The following is an 18,459-nucleotide window of genomic DNA, read 5'->3' as shown; positions in this document are numbered from 1 at the left end:
AAGACACATGATGGATTGTTCCAGTATTATTCCCAAAAATGTGGCCTCCAAACCCAGAAGCATAGCTGCCATGGTAGAGGGAGGGTAATACGACTTCTCTGACGCTCCTTTGTGTTTACATAGCAGTAAGAGGCACAGATTTGGTTTTGTCTCCACTCTGGCAGGCTGCTTGCAAGCCTGAAAGCAAATCCTGCAGCTCAGCAGACATTTCACAGGGCTGTATTCTGTAATGAGCTAGTATTTATCATTCAATCCCTCCATAAGCTGAAGGCTCTTTGTGCTACTGACCCCAGCCTTTCGTCTAGCCTTGAACAGCTGCTGTTTGGCAGTGACAGCTGAATTGGGCATTCTCCCTCTGCAGCAATGCACACTTGCCAGCCATCCTTGCCCCAAACCCACTTGTCTGCCGCATGTTGGGGCCAAGATACACAATCTGATCCTTTCATGCTAGCAGTGTCCCTCTAGGCAAAGTGTGAGAACACTTGCCAGCGGGCCTTCCTTCCCATTAATGCTTGTTAAACATCACTTCTTCCCACCCTCCGGCCATATGGGAGCTTGCAATTTCCATGTGGAGGAGTATTAAGCAGAGTGGGTCACTACAGACTGCCAGCACTGGCATGACTTATCCTCAGCTTCTCTATTAATTCAGAGGTCCCTGACTGAAATAGCATTTCACTGGTTGAAATGGTCCCAGGCGTACGTCAGCCTCTTTGAACCCCACTGAACTACCTGCCATTGTCTCATGGGTTGGGGTCTATTTTTTTTTAACTGTTTTAAATTTTTTTTACTGCAAGTTGCCTTTAAAGACTTAGCCAGTAAAAATTGAAAGCTGTGCATCAGGAAGCAGCAAACACAGCCTGGCTGTACCTGTGCCGAGGGAGCACCTCTGCTTTGTCAGTAAAGTGTGGGGACAAGCCTGTTCTTGATATTTGGCTTGTACACTATTCACGCTGTTAATCCTCAAGCCAGTGCTATGAGGGTGCTTTGGCTGGACCTCCCAGAAGGGGACGGACCAAGAATGCAGCATGGACTTTACTTAGTGTCAGGCCTAGAGCATCGGATGGACTTGTTTATACATCACCGGCTCCCAGATGTCCTAACCAGGACAGCCAGTCAGTCTAGTCTTGACCTCATCCTTGAAATGCAACACGAAGCATAAGTTCCTGTGAAATCCAGCTTCTGAATGCTTCTCTTCACCATCCTAAATCTAGAGCAGCTCCCCCTCTGGTAGGGAGACTGGGGAAGCGAAACACCTACATAGACATGAGTGACTGCGCAGCCTGACTGACTGCACGCTAGGAATTATCTACCTACACGCATGCAAATGGTGGGCTCCTCTGGGTTGGGGCTGAGCCAGACTTTCTAGCAGCACCAGCTGAACTAGAGCACTCGGAAAATTAATCATGTTTCAGACATGTAACTCAGTCCCCATTAGAGTCCATTATACCTCTCTTTTATTCTCCTCCTGTCCTCCTTCGGCCAAAACCCCAACAGTCAATCCAGAAAAAGAACATTCCTGCTAATCATTTTTTTAAAGAGACAGTTAAAATTTCTCCAGCCTATGGTGGCCACCTCAGCCTGGTCTGGGAGCTCACTAAGATGCCATGCAAAGTCCCAAAAGGAGGGAAACCTATTATGAAAATGAGACATGAGGGGAGAAGGATGTATAATCCATTGCTCTTCCATATAACTAACTAGGAAGTGTGTGTGGGATGCAGATTTCCAGAGCTGAGGCACTAACACAGTTCCCACTGGCACTAACAGACACCAGCTCAGGGGTGCCCTTTTCTGAAAAGGGAGGGCCAGCAGCTCCTCCGTAAGAGCAACCTGAAAAACAGAATGACCATTTCAGTGAGACCTTTCCATCCCAAGCACCATCCACTCCACTTTTCTAAATACAGGTGCCGCTGGTCCACACCTGCATTGCAGTGCCACACAAACTGATCACCTTTCCTCAGAGCAGATGCTTCCTCCCTATAATTGAACTGTTTGAACCGCACACCACGCACAACTCCTGTAGCCCATTCCTTCCTAGCAGTGCACCTATCGAAAGATCAAATGGAGCTGTGACCTAGCACCTATCTTTGCAGCTACAGTCCCCTGGGGGTGGTTGGTGACAGGTCCATCAGGTCCCCATGCACCGCATTGCTGACCAAGCCCTACTCTTCCATCATGTGATGGGTGTGTTTCAGGTCAGTGTGGAGCTCACGTGCCTTTGTCGGAGGCTCTGCCGTCCTTTCCCAGTGACAGGCTGGGCACAACTGTTGTAGCGGTCTGTTTTTCAAACTCCGACAGTCTACCTGGAGGTTTGCTGCACTTGTCAAAAGAACTGGAAAAGGACCCTTTCTAGGAAAACTGCAGGAACATCACATTATGCAATTTAGCCTTCACCTCTGAATGATTTCCTAACTCCTGAAGGTCATCCCCCAAGTAGAGACTTCTTTTCACTGAGTCGACAGGTCACTCTTATGTCCATTCCCTAAAAGTAAAGTCTAACTTTACACAAGTGGACTTTTCGACCTTATCTCTGTCACCTCACAAACAGCTGAAGTCCAACAGACCTGGATTTTCTCAACGTGCCCAGAAGCTCTAATTAGCTAAAACAGATGACAAATCCTTGGAGAGCCATGCACCTCCCCACCCAGACCACATGAAGCTAGCACACTTGCATTCTGTGACATTTAAAGAGCACTCCCAGCCCAATATTTTATTCATTATGTTTGTGTTTAAATATATATATATATTAAAAAATCATCAGTGTGTTATTTTCTAGGTGAAAACCACTCGCAGATGACCAAAATAGTCAGCCAGGATAAAGGCTCAGAGTGCCGAGGTCTCAACCCCCTGCGCAGAGCTCTTGCCAGAGAGGCTACCTGAGATATTGTCAGAATCTAGCAGCTCCACAATGCTGTATGGAGAACAATCTTCCAAACCCAGCTTGCTGCAGAGCCAGCCACAGAAGCCCTTCTCCATATCCCTGACAGCATGCCACCAGTACCCAAAGGACCATGCTACCTGGGCCACAGCCGAGTACAGGCCCAGGGAAAAAGACACAACCATAATTATAATTGGGTAGAAGATGATCAAAAAGGGACAAAAGGTGATTTTGTGCCAGAAGGTCCTCTCTTCATTGTACACCAAGAAGATGTTGTACCATGTAATGGTTCCATAGTAGAATGAAACCACAAAGGACACTACAAAAATGATGGGGAGGCAGATGATGGTCCAGAGGACGATGTGGGGTCCTCTGTCCAGTCCAACATCACATTTCTTCTTCTTCTCAGGTACGTCCTCTTTAGGAGGTTCCTTTGACTTAGCCAGTTCCTGCAGCTCTTTGTCTGTTAGTGTGACATGGATGTCCACCATCTGACCTTTCTTCTTTCCCCTGGTGATCGTTCCAGTCAAGGTGACATATCTGCTGTCTAAAGGCATGTTCCAGACACCTGTGAACACAGATAAACTCACCTACATTAGATATTTTGTGTAAATCCCCAAAGACTCCAGAGACAATTAGATAGTGCATACAGAGTTATAGTTAAATTAAAAAAAAAAGACGGAATGCAAGAAGCAATGCAGTAAAAAGAAGATTATCACAGAAGAAAATGGAAGAAGAGCTAATGAGGGAGAAGACAGGAATTCCAGATGGCAGAAATCACAAGGGAGAAGACTCCAGCATCTGCACTGGGGACAGTATATGAAGGGAAAGTGCTGCAGGAGTATATGAGAAAGAGATGAGGCAGAGTAATTGAATAAAAAACGTTATACCTATTTTCTCTCATAGATACCCTCATAGATTTATTCCTGAACAGCATGGACACTTGGGGTGAATTAGATAAATACAACTAAGACTCTGATTCTGGAATAAGCACATCCACGCTTGGAGTTATACTTGAATACCTAATACTTCACTTTACATTTGCACTGTATCTCAATGCAAATTAAAGTTTAGAAAATCACAGAATCACAGAATCACAGAATCACAGAATCACAGAGGTTGGAAGGGACCTTTTAAGATCATCTAGTCCAACCAATGAAAAAAAAAAAAAAAAACAAAAACAAAAAAAAAAAAACAAACAAACACAACACAAAAAAACAAAAACAAAAACCACCACACACGCAACCCACACACACACCACCACACCACCCAACACTAATCCATATTCCCAAGCACTATGTCAACTCCTCTCTTGAATACCTCCAGGGATGGTGCCTCAACCACCTCCCTGGGCAGCCCATTCCAATGCCTGACAACCCTTTCAGGAAAGAAATATTTCCTAATATCTAACCTGAACTTCCCCTGGCGCAACTTGAGGCCATTGCCTCTTGTCCTATCATCTGTAACTTGGGAGAAGAGACCGACCCCCGCCTCTCTACAGCCTCCTTTCAGGTACTTGTAGAGAGCAATAAGGTCTCCCCTCAGTCTCCTCTTCCCCAGACTGAACAACCCCAGCTCCCTCAGCCTCTCTTCGTAAGATTTGTGCTCCAGACCCCTCACCAGCTTCGTTGCCCTTAATCCTTACAAACTCTCATATAATTATATTTGCATTTTAAGGGACCGACAAAGGCCCCAAACAGAAAAGTGTTATGATGTGTGTTAAAGTCACAAACAGACTGCCTTAGTTTCCAAGTGACATTGGTTTAGGATGGTCCCTGCAGTGATACTGGGCATAAACTCTTCTAAGGGGCTAAAATATGCTTCGTCCTGGTTTTAAATCTGACTAGCTTGGAAAAAGATCTTCAGAGGCTCTTAACAGGAGGCTGAGCAATTTGAAGTGGTCCACAAAAATAAGAAGGGAGCAGATAAGCCATGAGGATAGGGGTTCTGGTGCGGCTGATGGACCAGGAGCATGCATTCACATTTAAGCCCCTCTCAGCCTGCAGTGCTGACTCACAAGAGGATTAGCCATAGGACCTGCTTCCCACACTTCTTCCCTGCAAGGGTAACCAGGACAGACATCAGAAGTGAAAGTGACTCCAAGATGCCCCACGATGACCTTGCCAAATAATCACTCTTTAAGAGGAAGCTGTCCTAAGAATATGCAAACAGAAGGCAACAGCAAATCCCAGATAATAAGTAAAACTCCCTATCACAGGTAGAGCCACTAAATCCACCTGCTTCCATCCTTTCGCTTAACAAGCAGTTGTTTTAGGCACGGACAGGGACTTGATCATAGCATCATTGGCTTAAAGCATGCTCACCATTTTTCTGGATCAACCTCAACCAGCACATACATTTAAAACTAAGAGTGTGGCAACAACCAACCTCTGAAAAGAACTGCAGGAGACACCCCAAATCAACTTGTAATGCTTTTTATTTCAAGGCGTTTTCATGTATGATCTCAGGCTCTCCTTGCCTTGGAGAGGGTTGGTCCCATGGTCACTTCCATTTGACCCCAGTGCATGCTGGCATCAAAAAAAGTTTATGGAAAGTGGGTGTTCCCAGGAATACATACCATCTGCCATGGACTGACCCAGGAACTTGGAGCCTTCCTCAGATCTCCTCTCCCCTCCTTCTTCATCCACCTGTTCTTCTTCCACCTTATTCTCATTCTCCGACCGATACACTATTATTGACTCGGGTCGGGACTCTTTTTTCTTCTTTTTCCTCCGGTCCATAGTGGCTTCCCCATCAAAGGTGACAGTGGTTGCCACAGCCCTTCTCGAGGAGCCGTGGTGAGGGCTCTGGCTTCCAGACTTGCTGTCTTTCTGTGTTGTCTCCTCCATCCCACTGCTGCTCTCAAGCACCTCACTTGGCATCTTGTAGCACTTGTTTCCAATTTAACAGCTCCTGTACTTACAAGTCATTGATAAGACAACAGTCCCATGGATGCTTTGTTTTAGTAAGGTGTCCCACTGCTGACATCCAAACTATGCACTCCATTCCCAGCCTAAAATGAGAGAGAAGTTTGAAAAAGTGTCTTTTTCTTACCAAGCAGAAAAAATAACCAGAATTTACCTATAAAGAGTTACTTCCAACTGGTTTAAATGTCATCTGAAGATCCTTATTACTGTCTTGAACATCAATTTTATTTCTCGGATACATGTTTTGTAATATCACCTAATCCTGATTCTCAGGTTCCAATTTTAAATATAACAAACCAAAGCTATTGGAAAAGGAAAGAGTACTAACATTTTGTCCAGGTTCCAGTTGGGATACAGTTAATTTTCTTTCTAGGGATCGCTGTGTTTCAGATTTGGCATGAAAGGAACGTCAATAATGCATGTAGTTGTTGCTAGGCGATGTTTATACCATTCAAGGACTTTTTTCAGCTTCCCATAGAAGCTGAGAAGGAGCACAGACAGAACTGATGAATGGCCAATGGAATATTGCGTACCATAGATGTCATACTTGGTATATAAATGGGGGATGGTTAGGGGGTGGGAATTCACGATCACTGCTTGGGAAGGTGCCAATTTCACCAATTCACCAGGTGGTGAGAGTGACTTCTGTCATTATTATTATTTTCCTTTTCTGTTATCCTCCTATTAAACTGTCTTTATTTCAACCCATGAGGTCTTTTTCCCTTTCACCTCCTTTTCTCCTTCTTCTCCCTACCCTTCTGGGGGGAAGGAGGAGAACTGGGTGAGTGGCTGTGTGGTCCTAGTTGCCGGCTGAAGTTAAACCAAACACATTTATAAGAAGAGATTAAAGAAGTACAGCTTACTGGGTGATTTTAACATTCCTCCGCAATGCTGGAAGCAAACAGAAGACAAGAGTTTTGGCCCATGTAAATGAGAATGAAGAAATGAAACCATAGATGAAGAAGAAGTTGACTGATTTAAGGGACTGGCCTACATTAGAGACAACTGCAGCAGGAACACTGCGCTCATCCCGCATCACCACAGCTATATTGGTGCCAGCCTTTCGCATTTTGAGTGTCTTCTGATTTACTGCTCATTGCAAGGATATTACAAAAAGTAATCAACTTATGTCAAAATGAATGATGTCTCAAACCTTACCAATTTAGCATTATGTAATGCTGTCAGACCTTAAAAATATGGTATACACACTGGATTTAAAGCAAAATTACTATTAAGATGACTTCACTGGGGAGGCAATTTGAAACCACAGCAAAGTCTTCCGATTGTGCAGGGAAAACAACCCAAATCTTCACAAATCTTTGTAACAAATATAAGGGCTCAATTTTTTACTCCTCATTCAAGCAAAATTAACAGCAGTATCAAGTGACACTGTTATCTATAGGAAAGCTGCCTAAGTAAAAAACATATAATTAAAAATGTATTGAGGCAGACAAATCCTGCTTCATGAACGCGGAAGACGCAGGATTAATGGTTCTCAGATTTCATAACATTTAAGAAACTGACTGTGCCAAGTATTCACGAAGTATTTAGGTACAAATCTGAATACATTGAATAATGTTTTAACAACTCTGAAGAGCGCTGTTGAACATTTACAGTTACAGGAACATTTATATTTAAAAGAATGCACATGACCAATAGTTAAGCTTCTACCTAGTATCTGAGTCATCTCTTTAACAGGAAACTAAGAAACACAGTTAACATAATTTATAGCCCACACAATGCTGGGAAATTGTTTTACTTGAACAGATGCTAGAAAAAAAAAGTTGAGCATTTTTAGATTTGGCAATATGGTCCTGGTCTTCCCACAGATAGAAGATTTTGCTGGTTTGTTTTGAAATTTGTTGCAGAACTTTAAATCAACAATTTACGCCTTGTACACTCACACACGCATACACACACACACTCTTGAAATTGTATCACTTTAACACCTAAGACTGTGGCCAGTAGGCTCTATGTGGTTTTAAAGAACTCAACAATTCAGATGATTTTTTGCATTACAGGAAAAAAATCTTCCCTGGTGATCAGAAGACACATAAAATGGAATTCAAAAAATCAAGTTTTGGCACACCCTGGAAGTCGGACTACTTCTAAATCACTGGGCAGGATGTACCTCAGCTATCTGTGCAGCATGGCTGGGAACAGACTGTTTAGATTGCCATCTGAGTTTATACCTGCCATGCAAAAATATATGCCTAAATTTGCAGACATACTGGAAAAACAGCTCTGTAAAACACTACATTTACTGAAAATACTGTCCCCTCACTGCAGTGTCAAGTGTTGCACTTTGAAACTACCCAGAAGCAACTTGGTTTAAATATTACACTGTTGATGAGGGAAGCAAGAATGAAGAGGGGCAGTGATGATGAATGCCTTAGTTCAGTGTACCAGCTAAGCGTGGGTCAGTGTGTGGGTTGTCGAAGATCACTGCCCGTGCATTCTCCTCCTATCCCAAAGTCCAAGCCCAACAGAGAATGGAGCAAAAAGAGGAAGGGAGTTTTGCCCATCTCATCACCTCCACCCCCCCAAAAAAACCCCAAATCATAAACGTGCTAATGAGAAGTAATTCCTCAATACAGTTCTTGTACCTTGTCTACCTGAGGAATGTGGCCTTTACATCTGTTTGGAAGCAGCATGTAGATAGGCAGTTTTCCACATACATACCCTAATATGAAAGATGAATGGGATATGCAAGTAACTTTGCACTGAAATCTAATGCTTTGCTTTCTACCTCCCCCTTTTAACTCCAAAGCAAACCATCCACTGACTTCAAAGATAGCAAGCTTTGGCTCTTAGTGTGTTAACTTTGGCAGGACTCCGAGATCTCTTCACGTCCATTGGAACTCTCGTAAGCTTTCATTCAATGTTTTTTAAAAATGCCTTTATGGGGAAATGAAATGTTTATTCTAGGGAATAAACTCACTCTTTGTAGTAAATTCATCTAGGAGGTGCAACATTTTTCTCTGAGGGTCAACAATAAAACTTCACGTTTTGCCTCTATGAAATCCTAAAATCACCTGATTGAGCCTAATGAGCCCCTGAGACAACAGTGAGATTCCCCTCCCAGAGGCGGTGAAAAGAAAGCAGGTGTGGAGTCACAAAGAAGTCAAAAGCATCACTGCTGGGATGAACTACTAAAAGTCTGAAGACATGGAAGTTGATTTGGGATTAGATTCCCAAATTTCCTGGCTGTAGTTCCATGGTCAATCCCTACTGCTTTGAAAAGGGGACAACTTGCCAGTAACATTTACAAATAACCCAAAGCTACAGGCAAAGATTTGTGGTTGGGCTTCTTTTTTCTTAGTTTATCCAGCTGTGACCTTGGTTAAACTCACAGTAGATGGTAAGCCAATGTCAGTTTTCGATGTGATGCTAAAGTCTAAAAGACTATGTCAACCTTGACTATGCGAGGAGGAGCGAGGTGATGTTACTTTTGAATCTGGCACAGATAGGATTGCTACTGGAAACCTGTGTCCAGTTCTTGTGCTCACCAGGCAGGCAGGATGCTGGTTAATGACCAGAAGATGCCTACGACATCTGAATTATTTTGCTATGTCTGATGTTCCCACCCCAACTGCAGCCACTATTGCCACTGTGAGCTACCACCAGGACTAGAAAGAAACAACAACAAGGTTATCAAGTGGTGGCAGCTCAGTTACTTCTTCCCTTGCTCCTGAGCTGAGAAGAGGGGAGGGAATGGGCAATGGGGGGTAAGCCCCTAAGAAGCACTGTTGCTGTAACAGCATCAGAGCCCTTGGGATAAGAAGTGAAGGAGACCAGGTTATTCTGTTTAAGGCGCAAGGACGTGAAATCTGATGTCAGTCTGTCTACATCAGAAACAAAAACATGCTGAAGAAGATCCCTCTGATCCAACAGAGGAGAATGCAGTAAGATAAAAAGCTGAAAGAAATACAGGGCAGACGTTAGGTAGGTGTTTTAACAAAGTGGGTAGGTGTCACTTGATATACATCATGGAGGGCTGTGGATAGTTGTCCCATCACTGGAAACTTCCAAATCTGGACTGCGTATCTTGACAGCAGTTTCGTCACCAGACTTGACCAGAAGAGGTGTTAATGTGGTCTTGTATCAGGGAGCTGTCAGACTGAAAAGATCGCAAAGATCCCTCCTGATCTTAAGCCTGTTTTCACGAGAGCTGTTTATTCTTTTCTCATCTGTTTCTGCCAGTGGAGCAGCTGGGATACCCTCTGCCACCTGGTCGAGAGCTGTTTATTCTTTTCTCATCTGTTTCTGCCAGTGGAGCAGCTGGGATACCCTCTGTCACCTGGTCCAGACCTTCTGAACACAGCACTTCGAAACACCACTGTCAGCCCCACATCTCACAGGGATGCTGGAGAATCAAACAGGTCCATGCCCCAGTCCCATTTTTTCTGGGAATATTTTCTCTGTAGTTTCAAACAAAAAATGGGCTCTTGCAGAAATTACAGCAGTATACACAAAGCTTTTTTTTTCTCTCTTCCTTTTCTTTACGTCCTGTAAGAACAAGGTCAGCCCTCAGCACTACACAGCTGTCCACAGCACCAAGTCTTTCAGCCATAAACCGAGATCTTCACCCCTTGAAAGCCTTGCTGTGGAGCTGAAGCATGACAACTGCCATGCATCTAATATTAGTGATGTCTCCCACCTGAGAGCACAGGGGCAGACAGGAATCTAATAACCGTCCATGGAAGGGAAGGAAAAGAAACGGTCAAATTTCAGAGATAGGAGGGAGCAGTTTATTAGCCAAACAATTTTTTATTAATCTCCGTGTGAAAACAGATGGAGAACCCTGGGGAGGCAGCTCTGCAAAAACACTCTGTAGAGGAATTTTTAGAAGCACAGTCTTCTGTTACTATGCAAGGAAGGTACTGCTGCTTACACTTCCCATGACAGTATTAGTCTTTGACACACAAAACAGAAGCCTAAAAGCTTGGCCTTGCACCATTTAGGTCAAAGGAAGTTTTTTCCATTGGTTTTCAGGGCTTGATCCTGCTGCTAACAGAAGAGAAATTATCCGGGTTGAATGCAGACAGGAAGGAAGAGCCTTCCCGTAAGCTAATAAAATACTTGATCTTAAATCCCTGCTACAGCACAAGTAACCTTTTTATGACTGCTCAGAGCAGACATGAGAGGAAAAAATGTAGGCGGTGAGCAGTGAGGAGCATCAATTTTTATTTTTATAGTCACATAAAATATACAACACATACGAGGAACTGGCACTGTGTCTTCACTCACATCATGCAGGGGTTATCTGCAGAAACAAAAAACAACCTGTGCTTTAGAAGCACTGTGAGTTACCCAGGATGGGGAAGAGAAAAGGGGAAATTTACCCCAGAGACCTACCTTGAGAGAGAGCTCCCCAGCCATGGATCCTCCTTTGCCTGCTCTTTTTACTCCACAGCCTCCCCATCCCCAACCCCTTCTCCACCCAGCCCCATCTTGATTTTGTGCATGTGCATATTTCTGAGGATGTATGTTACCCGAAGGGTTATTTGTAATCCATAGTATTTTTAAAGGAGGTATCTGCTGATAGATTGCACATATGAAAAATAAATGGTAACAGATGCATCCAGCTGTTCAGGACAGATCTATCACCAGTCAATCATGTTATGATAAAATGCACTGGTTGAATGCAAGACACACAGCCCCAGGCTCTACAAAAACATGTGGCGAGACCTATATAAGGAAGCACATTTAATTCAGACTTTATGCTGGGAGAGAGACAAACAGTAGGGCTCCCTCAACAGCTTTGGATCTGTTTTAAATACCCAAATGACTCCACATGATCTTTCACATGTGCATTCTCACCATACCCTGCTGAAACAGAGGACAACGTCTGTCTCCATTTCATCATGAAATAGCTCAAATTAGATTACACAGTTACTTCAATCTAGCAAATACTGTGATGAATGACACTTTAGAAGGTAAGGCAAGAACAGCCCCTCCCTACCAGTACTAGCATCTGTGCAGCTTGTGGTAAGCTTGACAGGCAGATTTATCTCACTGAAAATAACCCTTTCGCATTTTAAAATAAAATAAAATTTTATGTTCAGCCAGACAGATTCCCTCATCAGGTTCACCATGCAGCTACCCCTAGAGGAAAGAATATCTAAGGAAGGGGAGAAAAACTATCCCTCATGGCAGCAGCACATTGCAAGACTGCATTAAGTGTCTGTATAACAATAGCAAGAGGCACAAAGAGAAACACCTGCCTATGCCATCCCAGCAAGGTAGGAGAAAGCAAACAGCAAATCTTACAGATTACACCCATCTTTCCCCCCCCGCTTAATCCACAGGCTTCAAAACACTTTCATTTCTTGGAGAAAGAAACAAGAAAAATGACCATGCTCCGGGTGTGCATCTGAGCAGGAGCAGATCTCAAGCTGAACTGCTGAAAGCAGAAGATGGCACTGAGCACCAGAGCAGAGGGGATAACACAGTATGATGACTCATGCCACCAAAAACTTTGTGTGTTTGCTGATGCCTTTGCACCATGCCTTCCCACCAGGAGCAGAGCGTGCTAAAAGCTCAAGCTAAAAGTGAAGGGAAGAGTAGTCAAGTGACAGAATCTCTGCAGGCAAGCACAGACAGACCCATGTTTGCCTAGTCCTTCTGATTTATCAGTGGCACATGGCTCCTGCCTGTTGGCAGGTGGCATTAGTGCCAGTGCTGCCCCACACTGCTGAACAGCTTCTGGACTAATCTGGACCATCATGAGCATGACCTGCATCGGCCAGCATGGGTTGACCACCACTGAAGCTGCAGCTGCAGCAAAAGTGGACTTGCTTCTCGGTGAATTAAGTAAGGGCTCGCTGGCTCCAGTGCCATGCTGGGTAGTTCAGGCCCCTCGCCGTCCTGTGAGACACCCAAACGCTTGCCGACAGTATTCTACGGACACAGCCAAAACAACAAAAAAGGTAGTGGAGAGAGGCATTGCAAAGTATCACTAAATTGTTTCTGGATGACATTTTCAAAGGATTTTTTTAAAAGTCAAGGACATTTTACAGAGTATCTGTTCTATGAATCATTTCTTTTTGTTTTCCTCTGCCGTTCCGTAACTTTTCCAAATGTCACAGAATAACAACTGCTGTGTAGATCAGTATTGCTAAAGGCTGGAAAACAGCATATAAGAACAGCTGCATATTTTTGTTTTATTTTATATTAAATGAAATGCCTAATCAATTCTCTTGCATATCAACTTTTTCAAAATCCCCGAACTGTACTAGTCTACCTTTTCTTAGAGCAAAAGCCTGAAGTGCTATCTCTCCCTTGTCTCTCCACTTCTTTGTCCAGGCTGCTAGAAGAAAGAGAAACTGTGACAAAGGACTCAGAGCTTCCCACTGCCTCCACAGGGACGAGATCTGTTTCTTATGTTTATTATACTATGCTAAAAATGTCAATGAATGGCACATGCACATTAGCCTTTAAAGAGAACCAAGGCCTTAAAAGGAGAATGACTTGGAAATGGAAATGAAGGTCGGTTTGAAATCTTCAAAGCAAACCAAGTGGTTTACATATGAATCTTGAATAAACTCAACAGAAGTCCCCAAATCTTGTAGGAAAAAAATCTCAACAATAAAGTGGGGACATGCTCTCTCTGTTCCCCGGCTCTACCCCTCACTTACACATTTGCCAAAATGCACATCCTGCAACTCGAAACAGCAGGTGTCCATTGTAATTCCTACCCCATCCACCAGGTCACTGCTGGATTACAAAGTACCACAGGAACAGCTGAACAAAATGGGTCCCACCAACTCGAGCCCAGCAACCTGCTTCCACAGCAGTGCCCTTAGGCAGCGACCAGGAGTAGCATCTGGTTTTATTGGTATAATACCTGATCCATCCTCAGTTTGAAGCCTTTATATTAAACGGGATTGGAAGATGCACTAGGAGCTTGCTCCACACATCAAACTGGTGTTGTGCTTCCTCTAAGCATCCAAGCAGATGCCTAGAAAAAAAGTAACAATGGAGCAAGCATGTAGTACATGAAAACAATTTTGAGATCCTCACCTCCTTTTCCAGAGTGCAAACAGCTTCTACACAGCGTATACCCACACACCTATGCAAGTGAGAAATACTAGGAGTTACTATGTCTGAAGACCACAGAGCCACGAAGCACCAGTGGCGGGTGTGAAGCACTCGTGCTAACTCAAGACAATACAGTCCTTGCTAGCCAGAGACCTGGCTGGTGGGCGGTTATTTGAGTGAAGGACTGTAAGACCTCCGTTTGCTTTCCTTAGGAAATCATGCAGTGCTCTCACCAGGATGCTTTAATGCATGCCAGACTCTTTACAATAACTAAAAATTAGGACCTGTCTTAGCACCTCGGGGTTTTTTTCCTTCCCTTCTTTCTCAGAAGATCCCTGACCATCTTGGTCTCCTCTCCTTTCCCGCCTTGCTCTGTGCTGGCAAGATCAGGCACCCAAGTCTCAGACAAAATGAGGAGAGACCACACAGAAATAGCCGCGATTAGAGAACAAGAAGTTGCAGCCATGCAGCCCAATGGAAAACACAGTCAACTGTAAATCCAGTCTGGAAAGGATTATCTGGAAATTAGCGACACCAAACTACATCCTGTGGTTTTCATTTGGGCAAGATATTTGGGGGCTTCAGACCAGAGCTTTCTCTGAGTTACACCAGCTACAGCCCAGGCATTGCTGAAGAGCCAAACTGCACAGATAGAGAACTGGAAGATTCCCCTGGGAGTGATTCAGGATTGCTTAATGCATTGCACAGTAAATATAATCTAAGATATTTAGACAGTATCTCCAGCAGCAGGAATTAGTTGGCTCAGGGGACTCTCGATTGGATACAAGTGCAGATACAGATCCACAGTGCCAGAATATTAAAAATGCAGCATTTTCAATTGCAGACAAGTCAATGCTTCAATATTATTAGTATGGTATTAGCAGGGTACACAATTATTTAGAAAATCTGGCTACATACCAGTTTCAAACTGTTTGATGCTGATATTCTACCTCTTGCGCCACTATGAACTCTACTTTGAGTTGGGTGCCTGTCTTCGGTATCTCCTGTATTTTTTTTTAATCACTGGAATGAAATTCCTAGGGATAAAGATGAAAGGTTGTAAAATCCTGATTATCTCCTAATTAGACTGAAATTCCCTGAGATACCACTGACAGCAAAGTACCTTTCCAGAGGGGAAGTCCCTGAAGAGATGAATCGACCAGAGAGCCTGACCATCAGCTGGGGCTGAGCAGCAGGCATTCTGGCATGGAAACCAGAAGCCATGAAACAGAAATGCTCTCGCCTCCTGGTGAAGATGATGAAAGGAAAAACAGCCACAGGAAAGAACACACAGACAGGAGGTGAAAGTAGCAGGGATTTCCAAAGAGGCCTTTTGCGTAATCCCACAGAAAGGTCCAGAGAGGTAAGAAAACAAAAACTCACACCGGTTTTCACTTGGTTTTTGCTCAATCCAGGGATTTTGTGTAATAGGTGTGGGGGGGGGAAGGAGAAATTATTGTTATATTTAATGAAATTTAGTATCCCAGGACAAGAAAAATACGAACCTGGTGCATCCATAAGAGCAAGGTTCTGGGAAAGCAAAGGCTGCTGCAGTGCAAGCCTGATTTTTTTTCAGAAGTCTAACTAGCAGAAACCCTCTGTCTGAAATCGTCTTTGATCTTAAAGTTTTATTTCTGGCACTGAGATGCTTTTCATTAAATCTCCTCTGCTCTTGCCTCCTTGTGAGACTGCTGGCCCCAGGGACACCTCTCCCAGGGTTTCAATCCTGCAGAGGTTTCTTTCTTGTTTGGAGCCATCTGTTTTCTCACATCAGGTTGGTATTTAACAACTTGGCGACCTTCCTCCTTGCCAACATGGATTACGAGCTATGGAAGGGCACCGTCCCCCTGACGGACAGCAGGCTATAAGGAATTATTAAGGCAGTACGTACCACTGCCAGGATTTTTAAAGCATGGCAATGTACTGGACTGGCAGATGTCATCAGCTGAATAGCCGAGCCATAGGCTGGCAAAGCACAAAATCAGCTTTTGACAAAAGTAGCCTTTTCTGTGAAAACGCAGAGTTTCCTATTCATCTTAACAAATTGAACTAGTTCATTCAAAGCCAAAACACAATCTGGGAGCTGTAAAAACAGGAAATCTAGTTTTTCCTCTTCAATCTAGAAATTAAAAAGTAGATGTTGAAGAATTATGTGCTAATCCCACAACTCTGAAGGAGCTGACAGCTAGAAAAAAAAAAACTACTGATGAATTCTTTTTCCCAAATGTGTCATTTTGATTTTTGAATGGTTAATGTTTTAAGTGACAGATATACCAGGAAAAAAAATTCAGGTTGTTTTAAACTTCAAAAATAAAAATGAAGACTCTGAGGCTTTAAATGCAGATTTATTTTCATTCAAATGCAAACTGAAAAAATAAGTAAATAAAAAATCAGCCATCTAATCAGACACGATTCCTAACACATAAAAATTAAGAATTTGAACATTAAGTTTATAGAATAACATAAATATGTAAGAAGACCCTTCTGCTTACTGAATTTACCACTATGGCTGCATGCAGTGACAGACCAACATGTTTTAATGCTACCAGTAAAAGAAAATGAACATTCCTTGGTGAATAAGAAAGTACAAGCATAGGAGATTAAAATTGATTTCAGTTAATAAGATTTTCTTCTTTTCAGCTTAAATAATTTTGATTTTCAACCACTGGAGTAAAATCGATTCACACAAAGGTACACTTTGAATCCTTGTTTCAAAGGCAACCTACACAACAGTGAATAGAAGCCGCTGCCTTGCTGAAAACATCTGTGAGCGTTGCTTATCTCAGCTCTGTTCTTTGTGGATAGGTTTTGTACAAGAAGGAGCTCCCCTCCACTGAAGGCCAAGGAATGGATATCCCCTTTTCTCGCTTCCTCACTCTCCAGTCTTTATGCCTTTCCCCTTTCTACCCCCCACCCATCGGTCACAGGACCTTAACTCATGTGTTCAGCCCCTTATTTACGGCAGTTCAATGGCTACTGAAAAATACCAAAACCCAAGCACTTTATCGTGATAGGGAAGAAAAATCATTTGATAGCGCTCTCTGGGAAGAACGCAGAAATCAAGCAAGTCATATGAGCAGAGAGGCCCACTGGATTTTCCTTGGTGGCCTGCGGCTCAGTTGGGATGGCAGACAGGTTGGAATACGAAGATCTAGTTCACTAGCACAGATGAGTGCTTCTCCCTGGGATTAATTAATGATCGCTCCGATACAGCCTGCCTAAGATATTTAGGGCAGCCAGAGACAGTTAATGGGGATCTGCGGAGTCTCAGGATTGTGGAAGATAATTAAAAGGGGAAAAAAGCGCTTCACGTTCTGTGTCCAGAAAGTAATACCGTGCTTTAAAATATTAGAGTATTCTGCAAACATCAACCCACCTGGAAGGCAACTTTGTCTAACAGTTGCCTCACCGGCCTAAGCCACCATGCAGAAATCCATTCCTGTCTTGTCACCCTTTGCTGAATGAGTCTGGACACACAATTAACTTCCCCATGCCTCCCCTTCCCTACACTTAAAAGGAGGGTATACAGCTTCCTTTGAAACACACTAGACTTGACAGTAAAGATGTTATCCTACAATTTTCTCTGATTTAAAGTATAAAACCTTAGAACATGTTTTGGGAAAAGGAAATAAATCCATTTAACAAATGAGAAAACCAAATCAGGGTCAACGATTCTCCCACTTTACATATATGTGTCTCTTTTAAAAAAAATTTCTCACTCTCTTCTCACATTAGCCATCTCCCCTAAGGCAAAAATAACAGGACCAAAACTGAGATATACTTTCAAGCATCTCTTCTATTGAAAAGGACAGAGGAGATGCCTGGAAAGATGCGGAACATGCACACACATGCTCCTGGGCACATCAGCGCTGGTTAAAATCACCTGCAATGGACAAAGATGCTCTGTCACTTCACTGTGGGATGGAAAGGAGAATAACGTTGGCTGCCCTCTGTGTCAACCGAAAAATTAATACTGAGCTTACGGCAGATGATTTTAAGTGAAAAAACCTCACCATAAAGGCATTTTAGCACAAAATGGCTATGTTAGGGAGATGGTAAATGCTATCACCTCAGCCTTCGTGGCCTCTTCCCGACAAAGTCCGCGCCTGGAGAGAGGATTCTCCGTCGGCGGGTCCCTGGCAGGAGAACCCCAGCAGCTTTCTCTGCTACTGGTGACACCTTCAGCGCATTACACGGACTTCTCCTGGCTGGGGCTCCGCTCCCCGCGCTCCTCAGGGTGCCATCCCTGCGGAAGGTGACCCGAAACGCTACAGAAAAATACGACCCCCCCCACCCCCCGCCTCTTTGTAAAGCAGCCGAGACGGCAGATAGGGGCTAGGTGGGTTTGGTGCCAGGCTCCCGCAGGCAGAGGCCACCCCGAGGCACCGATCCCTCCTCCCACGCTCTCAACCTGCGGCCACCGGTCCCTCCACCGCGGGGACAGACCCCGGGCGTTACCCACCGGTGGGTAACCGCCCCCCTCCCACCACCTTACCTGCCGCCCGCGGGGCCGCGCTCTGCCGTGCTGTTCCATGCCGCAGGAGGCGGCACCGACCCGCCTCTGCTCGGGCACCGCCGCCCGCTCGCCCTCCCCGGCACCGAGCCCCGGGGCGA

At 44.1% G+C, this 18,459-nt stretch overlaps 1 protein-coding gene across 1 annotated transcript; it reads right to left on the bottom strand.

Annotated features, from left to right (window-relative positions):
- Nucleotides 1-786: 786 nt before the first annotated feature.
- On the bottom strand, nt 787-18,433 carry TMEM169 (transmembrane protein 169). Its single transcript, XM_074145689.1, has 3 exons — nt 18,341-18,433; nt 5,454-5,888; nt 787-3,443 (listed from the first exon to the last, which is right to left on the bottom strand). The coding sequence occupies exons 2-3, from the start codon at nt 5,755-5,757 to the stop codon at nt 2,821-2,823; spliced, it is 927 nt and encodes a 308-aa protein (XP_074001790.1). The 5' UTR covers nt 5,758-5,888; nt 18,341-18,433; the 3' UTR covers nt 787-2,820.
- Nucleotides 18,434-18,459: the final 26 nt, after the last annotated feature.

Source organism: Numenius arquata, chromosome 3, assembly GCF_964106895.1.
Source record: "Numenius arquata chromosome 3, bNumArq3.hap1.1, whole genome shotgun sequence".
Taxonomy (NCBI): Eukaryota; Metazoa; Chordata; class Aves; order Charadriiformes; family Scolopacidae; genus Numenius; species Numenius arquata.
Note: the sequence above shows the minus strand (reverse complement) of the source record. Positions and strands in the feature narration are given on the sequence as shown.

What these genes read in the sequence shown, in the direction of transcription:
- TMEM169 (XM_074145689.1), bottom strand. Translation starts at nt 5,757, where the DNA reads ATGCCAAGTGAGGTGCTTGAGAGCAGCAGTGGGATGGAGGAGACAACA. An exon ending in GGGTCAGTCCATGGCAGATG is followed by an intron (nt 3,444 to 5,453) that starts GTATGTATTCCT and finishes CTGTGTTCACAG; the next exon opens with GTGTCTGGAACATGCCTTTA.